The sequence below is a fragment of the Arachis hypogaea genome, chromosome 19, assembly GCF_003086295.3.
Source record: "Arachis hypogaea cultivar Tifrunner chromosome 19, arahy.Tifrunner.gnm2.J5K5, whole genome shotgun sequence".
Classification (NCBI taxonomy): Eukaryota; Viridiplantae; Streptophyta; class Magnoliopsida; order Fabales; family Fabaceae; genus Arachis; species Arachis hypogaea.
Window position 1 is genome coordinate 38,375,472 of NC_092054.1, and position 8,222 is coordinate 38,383,693.

Below are 8,222 nucleotides of genomic sequence, written 5' to 3' on the forward strand. Positions count from 1 at the left end.
ACGCTCAAAAGTTATTGTGACTTAGGATTATAAAATTTACGGTTTAATTTGAATCCATTAAAATTTTAAGAATAAAATTAAATTAGACTTTAAATTTTATGGACTAAATTAAGTATTAATTCTATTTATTTAAGAAAATTTATTTATTTATTTATTTATTTTCATACTATAAGGGTAAACAGAGAGGAACCACAGATAAACTTTGGAAAGCTCTATGTACATAGCATGATATAATATCATACACCACTACTACACCATTATAATTCCATATTTACATCTTAAGAAAAAACATCAGCACAGACAGTTAAGCCTATTAGATGCTAAACCACACACCTAGGTACCTCGCATGAACTCTCGCAGGATCTCAAACTCCTAATAAGTAGTATAACCACATTATTTATCTACCTACATATATTATTATATAAAAAATAAAAAATATAATACAAAAGGGGGAAAAGACCACTATAAACAAAACTGGATGGAGCAAAGGGCCAAAGGAAGGAGAAAAAAAAAAAAAGAAACATATCTTCAGTCATCAGTTCACTCATCATCAAGGGAAGATCGAAGAGGCCAGGATCTCTCATTTCATTTCTCACACATCGAAAGGAGAAGTAGTGCTTGATCTGTTTTGCCCCGCTGCCTTCTCGTACGCATCTGAGGTCGACCTTCTTCGAAACCGAAAGGACTCTCTACTTCCTCCTGCAAATTCATATACACGTTATATATATAATCTAAGAATAAATTACACGTTAATTAGCAGAAAAAGGAAATATATAATTTTGTTTCAGCATATAATAAAGATGGGTATATTAATTAATTACATCTAACAAAATCTGAAGTTGCGTCCATGGAAAGGAAATTATTCAATGAATATGCTAATTATATGTAGTCATGTAAATATTAACATTCATTTATACATGGATAAGATAAGCACATGGTGTACGTCCTTTTCAATATCCCATCTGCATAGCTAAAAGGAGACAAAAACACCCTTCCTAAGTAAGTAGTAGCTTTAGCTTTTTATATATCACCACCACCACCCGATCCATTTATTTTATAAACAAAATTATTGACGCGCCTCGCAAAAGGACAATATTACCCCTGTGGCCCTTACGTTACACAATTCTAGAACACCCGTTACACACTCGGCTTCATCAACAAAGTTTTAAGAAAATCAAGGCCTTGGGAATTAATACAATCCACAACATACTAATAATATCATCGAAGAATTTAACTAGCACTATATTTATTGTGTAGGAAATATATAAAATTTTAAAAGAATCTAATAAGTAATTTTAACTAAGATATTTGTTAGTAAAATACTAAAATCTACAATTATGTCATCAAATTAACTAAACATGTTAAAAACTAAAAATAAATTAAACATATATTTAGATGTAAATAGAGACCACTGATTTTGCACGTAATATTTTTTATAATTGTTACACCGGACCACCGAATTATCCTAAAGTCTAAACTATTTTGGTATTCCAATAATAAATAAATCAACAATATAAAAAAGTACAAATATGATAACGACCTTACCGGAAAACGGAGACACCGGAGGAGTAGAACCGGCGGGAGAAGCCGGTGCGGATCCACTCTGATTCTGGTAGCCAGGTGGTTTCACGATCATGATACTACGTGTCACTTTCACCGGATCCTCCGGTGATTCTACACCGTACGACCTCACGTTCCCCGTCTCCGATTCTGATCATCAACCAAAACCAAATAAAACGTCAATATAACGCTTTAGGTGTGCCATATAGCTCATAAATTTTCATTTTCATTTCCAATAATAATATATACGTCAAAATTTCTTCTTCAATGGATCGTGACGTCAAGCAAATTAAAATCAGGCTAAGTGATTGTGAATTTTGTGACGATGACCGTGAAAAATTCAGATCTTGATCTGCAAGTTTCAAGGTCAAAAGCATAAATCGAGCAAAGGTTTATGCTATATGGTCCATGATAATTAATAACATGCTTGTTTAGCTTGTTTTGAACAAGCATGTTATAGCTTGTTAGTACTCCAGATTTCTATTAGATTATTGTTGTTAATAGTATTATTATGATCTATGTGCAGTTGTGTGCGTACCCTTGCCGGTGCCAGAGGCAGATCTGAAAGCGAAGGTGTGGTGCTTTCGGAGCTTGCCGAGGCCGTTGTCCGGCGGAGGACCGGCGACGGTGTCGTCCCACAAGTGGTCTAGGAGGCCCATAGTGTGAGGCTTAGCGTAGTTGATTAGAACCCAGTGAAGGGGAGAGAGAGTAACTAACGAAGCAGTTACCAGGTTTCTGGAGTATTTGAAAACGCAGCCTGGGGGGTTTGATATTTAACGAGGGGAGTAAATACGAAGCGTTAAAGATCTAGCGGGTGATGAGATTCTGATTTGATCTGAGCCGTTGGTTCGAGGGATGGTGGGAGATATGACGTGGATGGTGGATCTGGATTCTGCTAGAGATAAGGTTTGAGAGAGGAGAGAGTACCACGTGGGCCCCCGAAAATATGGGGATTCTAAAGAGGAAGGGGGTGACACGTGACGTTGCTTTGTGTGTGCGCGGAACGGGGACATCACGTGACGGGCCACTTTCGTCTAATTTGTTTGTTCCGAAACGCCCACGGCTTTTATCCGAAATCGAGTAAAATGGCCTTTGTTTTTGTGTTATTTACCTAAGATAACACTGCTTTGCTTTATAGTCCCCTCACACTCTCTAAACTAACTCTCATCCTCTCATTCTTATTTCTGGTAAATAACAAAAAAAGTAAAAAGAGTAAATTATTGTTTTATTAATTTAAAATATTGATAAATTTATTTATAATAAATAAAATTAATTTTTTATTTATAAAAAATCAACAAAGGTAGTCATACACTAATTTTCGGTCAATTTTGTTTGGTTTTGTTTTAATTTTTGTTTGCTTTACGAACTATTATTACATTTTATTTTTCTCTAATGTCCAACTCATTATAAGTAATTTTTGCATGATTTATTGTGCTGATGTAGGTCAATGAAATTGTTATAATAAAAAGATGAAGATTTCATCACATGGTTATCATTTTTTCGTTTATTTTAAAAATTAAAATATTATATATATACTAAAAATTAATTATTAAATTAATTATTATATATATTTATATATAAATATATATTATTTAGTTTATTTTTAATATATATTTTATATAAATAATTAATTTAATAATTAATTTTTTTATATAATTAACATAATTATTTTAAAAATTATTATGATGCATATAAGTTTTTCTTTTAAGTGTTTAATATTTTTTATTTTCAAAGTTGATGTATATAGATATCTCATATATTGTACGGAATTCTATATCAAACAATTTTGCAATACAATTTTTTTTAAAGAAAATGTCTTATTACGGCTTTAATAGTATAAGTATATTTTCCTTTTCTCCGTGTTTATCGAAAAATATTTTCGACAAGAGTGGATCGATTTGGAATGAGTCAAGTATGGTTTGTTGAGAAGATATACGCATAAACTTGAAGTTGAAAGTAATGGACGCTGACTTGGATTTCGATTATGTGCTGATCGAATAGTCATGGAAGTGGGAGAGTTAGTGACTTTTATTACACGAGGAAATTATGGGGAATATCTACAATCATGCGGCAGAAACGGTTACCAAGAGAGATTGCACTTCAAATTTAAAATTTCGTATTTAATTATAATTAATTGTAAATTAATTGTTAGTTATGTAAGATTAGCCTATAAATACTAAGAAGTATTAGTGAATAAGGGTTGGAACTTTTACTCAGAAAAAATATTCAAGCACACTCACATCCTAGTGAATTCCTGAGTCTGCAATCGAGTTAACTTTTCTGTAGGGTTTCTTCCATCTTCTTTATCTTTTAATTTACTTTTCTGTAAATTTCACATTTCAAGTAATTTTATTATTCCAAGCGTTTCCTATTTTCATTATCCAATTTATCTTTCTGTACTTAAAATTTCTATGTTAAAGTTCTTTGATTCCATTAAAGACATTTTAGTGTTTTCTTTTAACTTCAACTCAACCTTTTCTTATTTCAGTATATTATCATTTTGAAAACCTTACTTATTCATTTCTTTTATTGCTTTACGAGTTTTTAATTTACTTTTATACTATTATTCGTCTAATCGAAGGCGCTTTGATGCACTTTTAGAAAACTGGTACTCGCACAGAGGAGTAGGTTTCGCTCCCAAACCACTAGATATTGAACCACCATCGATTTGCTAAAAATCGACAAAACAAATTGGCACTCCCGGTGGGACTATTTTTAAATCGAAGTGTGTCAGATAAATATTCTTTCCAGTAATTTTTAGTGTATGCGATTACGAAGTGGTTAGATCATTCACATGGCTGATGAATTATCAAATGTGAATGGTGGTTCGTCCACCAGTGATAGCATACCAATGTCCATGCAACAAGCCGACGTATCTTCACGATCGGAAAGTGCAATTGAAACTGAAAGTATAGTCGTTACGACTATTCAAACTGGGAATCTTGGACGTAATATTCGTCCACGTGGTCCTGTGCCACCATTTCAACCTCCATTAACCGCCGGTTGGCCTCCTTATGGTCTTCCTCCTGGTTATACCCCACCGGTGGGTGATTTTGTGCCGCCTGTCCGCTTTGGTAATGTAAATGGGGTGAATAATGTTCAAAACCCACAACAACATTCCGAGTATTCTCGTGATTTTAATGTGGGCTCTACTTCGAATGCTGTGAACTCGATGGCGGCATATCGACAACAAGTGGAGGAAAGTCATCATGACTTGGTCAATTTATTGACTCAGCAAATGACTACAATTCTAAATCCCATGATGGCTGATCATGAATCAAGATTCGAGCGTCTTGCTAGACAAGTCGAGAGGATTGTTCGAATTGTTGATTATGATGAAGGTGAAAGGCATAATGCCAAGGGAAATAACGAAGGGATGAAAAATATTTTTCAAAATAAAAACAACATTCCAAATCGAGAGAATCCTCACATGGTTCCCCGAGGTCAAAATGCTGATGACTTTTTAGCCAGATTGCGTGGTGGCGAACGTTATCAAGTCACTAGAATTTTAGAAGAGGTTTTAAATCGGGTTGGTCTGAATGTTGGTTTTATGAATCAACCACATTTTGTGTCCACTTTTCCCCAAGTGGTCCAAATGGCTGAAGTGCCAAGAGGGGTGAAAAATCTGAAGATAACTACAAAATTTGTTGGTGAAGTTGGAGAATCAACTACTGAACATGTTGCTCGTTATTTGGTTGAGATGGGAAATTTAGTTAATGATGAAAATCTGAAAATAAAATTTTTTCATTCGTCATTGACGAAGAATGCATTTACTTGGTTCTCGAATCTCAGACCAAATTCGATCACAACATGGAATCAGTTAGAAACTATTTTTCACGCTCAATTTTATCGGGGGAAATGAATGTAGCAGTTACTGATCTAGTGGCTTTGAAACGTGAAGATGGTGAAACTATTGATGATTATTTAATACGTTTCAAAAATGCTAGGAGTAGATGCTGTGTATCATTACCCGAAAGTGAGGTAGTGAAAATAGCAACTATGGGGTTAGGATTCTATATGAGCAGAAAATTGCTTAATGTGCATATTCCTGACTTAGCCCATTTGGCTGAGAAGGTTCGGCAGACTGAACTCATGAAAAAAGAAAAAGAAAAATATAGGAGTGAACAGAGATCAAAGAGTAAACCTCTTACGCGAAAAGAAAAGGTTGCTTATGTGACAATGGAGTCTTCAGAGGAGGAATTCGATTTCGAAACAAAAGTCGGTTTGGCCGAACTTAAGAAATGCCCTCCATATGTTTGCTCTTTGTTGAAGAAATTGCCAAGCAGTGAAAAGTCGAATGAATCAAAACTAAGAAGTGGAAAGAAATATAGTTTTGATATTTCAAAATCTGATAAGATTTTTTATGTGTTGCTTAAAGATAAATAATTTATTTTACCTGAGGGTAGAATTTTGCTTTCTGTGGAAGATTTAAAAGGAAAGCGTTACTGTAAGTTTCATCAAGCAACAAGTCATTCGACTAACAGTTGTGTCCATTTCAGGGACTTAATTCAAGAAGCAATAATGGAGGGGCAATTGAAATTCGATGATGGCAAGAAAGAGATGAATGTTGATGTAGATCCCTTCGAAGTTGATGCCAGTTATGTTGAACCTTGCTTTGGAGTAAACATGGTAGGCATGTCCTACGATTTTGATATGGCTCTTGATGATTTCGAGTCACAGGTCAGATCAGTATACCCTAGGACAAGGGATGGTTTGCTGGACTTCTTTGTTCAGCAAAAGATCAAAGACCGGGACGTATCTCTGTGTCCGCAGTGCAATGCTGTTTTCGATGCTGAAGCAGCAGCAATCTTTGAAAAAGAAAGGATGAAGAATGAGTTGGCTCATAGGAAAGAGCAGGCGCGCCAGAGGCAGCCAATCAGGCGTATGAAGGGCTCTAGTTCGAAGACTCCTCAAGAGAATGTATCTACACCTTTAAGCCGTTCTCAGGCTATAGGTGTTCAGTGGATTAGGAATTGGCAGGAGTTCCAGAGACGTGATCATTTGTAATGGACGTAATCCACAGTGGGGGCATCGAGCGCCCTCTCGGAATCAATATTCCTACTATCGAGGTCGTGCCAGGAGTTATCCACGAGGAAGAGGAGGAATGAGAGGTTTCAATCAGAACAAGAAACCTTTGATTAAGACTGGCAAGGAACTAAGCAAGGGGGCAACGCCTTTTGTGCATTCTAGAATCGTTTTTCCTTCTGATGGAGAAACTTACCCTAAAGAAATTCCATCACCTGCGAAGATGGAAAAGGGCAAGGCAGTAGCCCAATCTTCTGGAATTGATAAAAACAAAGATGTTGATGTGGATGAGGAATATTTCGATGAGGGCGATGATGACATGGTTGGGACAATATCGATCATTCCCACTGAATATTTGGGGGAGTATGAAGGAGATCCTTAGGCAGATTATGATTTGGAGGATGAGGAAGCTTTTTCCTTCATTCGGATAGAGGATGAGTCAGGTTACTTCTTACGGCCTATTGAGAGGCAGATGTCTCACCTTTGCCCACTTTATATAACAACTACTTTAAGTGAGATAAAGGTGAATTAAGGTTTTGATTGATGGTGGCACTGCAATCAGTTTGTTGCCAAAAAGGATGTTAATTAAAGTAGGAAAGCATCCTGATCATTTAGTCCCTACAAACATTGCTGTGACAGATTTTAGTGGGGCTTCGACTCCAGCAAGGGGGTTGGTAACTCTAATTGTAAAAGTTAGCTCCTCTGAGCGTAATACTGTCTTTGTGGTGGTTCCTTCGAGAGCAAGTTATAATGATTTGTTGGGATGAGATTGGATACATGGTGTAGGAGCTGTACCTTCTACAGTGCATCAAAGTGTGCTTTTATGGACTAATGAGGGTAAACCTGAAACCGTCAAGGCAGATTCGAATTTATACGTCGAACAAATGCATGTCGATTTCAAGGTTTATAATCGTAAGTTAAGGCCCTTAGATGTTGATCGATCACTGAGTCCTTATAATTGTGAAGGGTGCTAGTTGTCTTCGGAAGGCCTTACAGTGAAGTTGCGTTATCCAGAGGTGGATTGTGAACCAACTGGTTGGGATTGCCTCTCTTGAAGACTTGGAAGGGACTGCTCCATGGACCAGGTTGAGGGAGTTTCTAACTACCTGGTAACATTACAAAATTATTTAAATAATTCGCAGTTATTAGAAAATAAAGATGATTCTTTTGATGAAGTTGAATCAGATAGGTTTAGTAAGTTTGTTAATTGTAATGCGTTCGATTCGACGTTCCCAGTCGAATTTAGTTATAACTTACTTATTTCTTGTAATGAAACTAATGATGCAAGCCGAACTGCCGATTTAATAGTGTTCATACCTTGGGTCGAGCTATCCGACCCGGACTGATTGGAGATAAAGCAACCGACCTCTTCAGGTCAGGACCCCTGACCTCTTCTTTAAAAGAGTTCGGCCAAATCGACATGAGAGGCCCAAACAGGCCCAAATGAATGGACACAGCCCAATGTAAAGGCAGTTAAAGCCTAGAAAGATAAGGGCGGTTCCCCTGAGATAAGATGACCTCACTTAAAGATAAAGATAAGATAACTAACTTATCTTATCTAGAAAGATCAGCCTACACTACTATAAATACACTGGAGCACCCAGGTATAACTCATACTCTGATTCTACTAAAAACCT

The 8,222-nt window shown here is 36.2% G+C and overlaps 1 protein-coding gene across 2 annotated transcripts; it reads right to left on the reverse strand.

The window, feature by feature from the left end:
- Positions 1 to 201: 201 nt before the first annotated feature.
- Positions 202 to 2,402, reverse strand: LOC112777093 (dormancy-associated protein homolog 3). Of its 2 annotated transcripts, none has more exons than XM_025821377.3 (3): positions 2,099 to 2,402; positions 1,546 to 1,710; positions 202 to 699 (listed from the first exon to the last, which is right to left on the reverse strand). In XM_025821377.3, the coding sequence occupies exons 1-3, from the start codon at positions 2,217 to 2,219 to the stop codon at positions 593 to 595; spliced, it is 393 nt and encodes a 130-aa protein (XP_025677162.1). In that variant the 5' UTR covers positions 2,220 to 2,402; the 3' UTR covers positions 202 to 592. The 2 variants fall into 2 exon arrangements, with proteins under 2 accessions (XP_025677162.1, XP_025677161.1); XM_025821376.3 differs by having other exon boundaries at positions 1,541 to 1,710; positions 2,099 to 2,332.
- Positions 2,403 to 8,222: the final 5,820 nt, after the last annotated feature.

Bases quoted from the DNA above. Each gene is read 5' to 3' on its own strand.
- LOC112777093 (XM_025821376.3), bottom strand. From the start codon at position 2,219: ATGGGCCTCCTAGACCACTTGTGGGACGACACCGTCGCCGGTCCTCCG. The intron at 1,711-2,098 runs GTACGCACACAA...GTTGATGATCAG, and splicing joins TGCCTCTGGCACCGGCAAGG to AATCGGAGACGGGGAACGTG. The intron at 700-1,540 runs GTCGTTATCATA...ATGAATTTGCAG, and splicing joins TGTCTCCGTTTTCCGGTAAG to GAGGAAGTAGAGAGTCCTTT.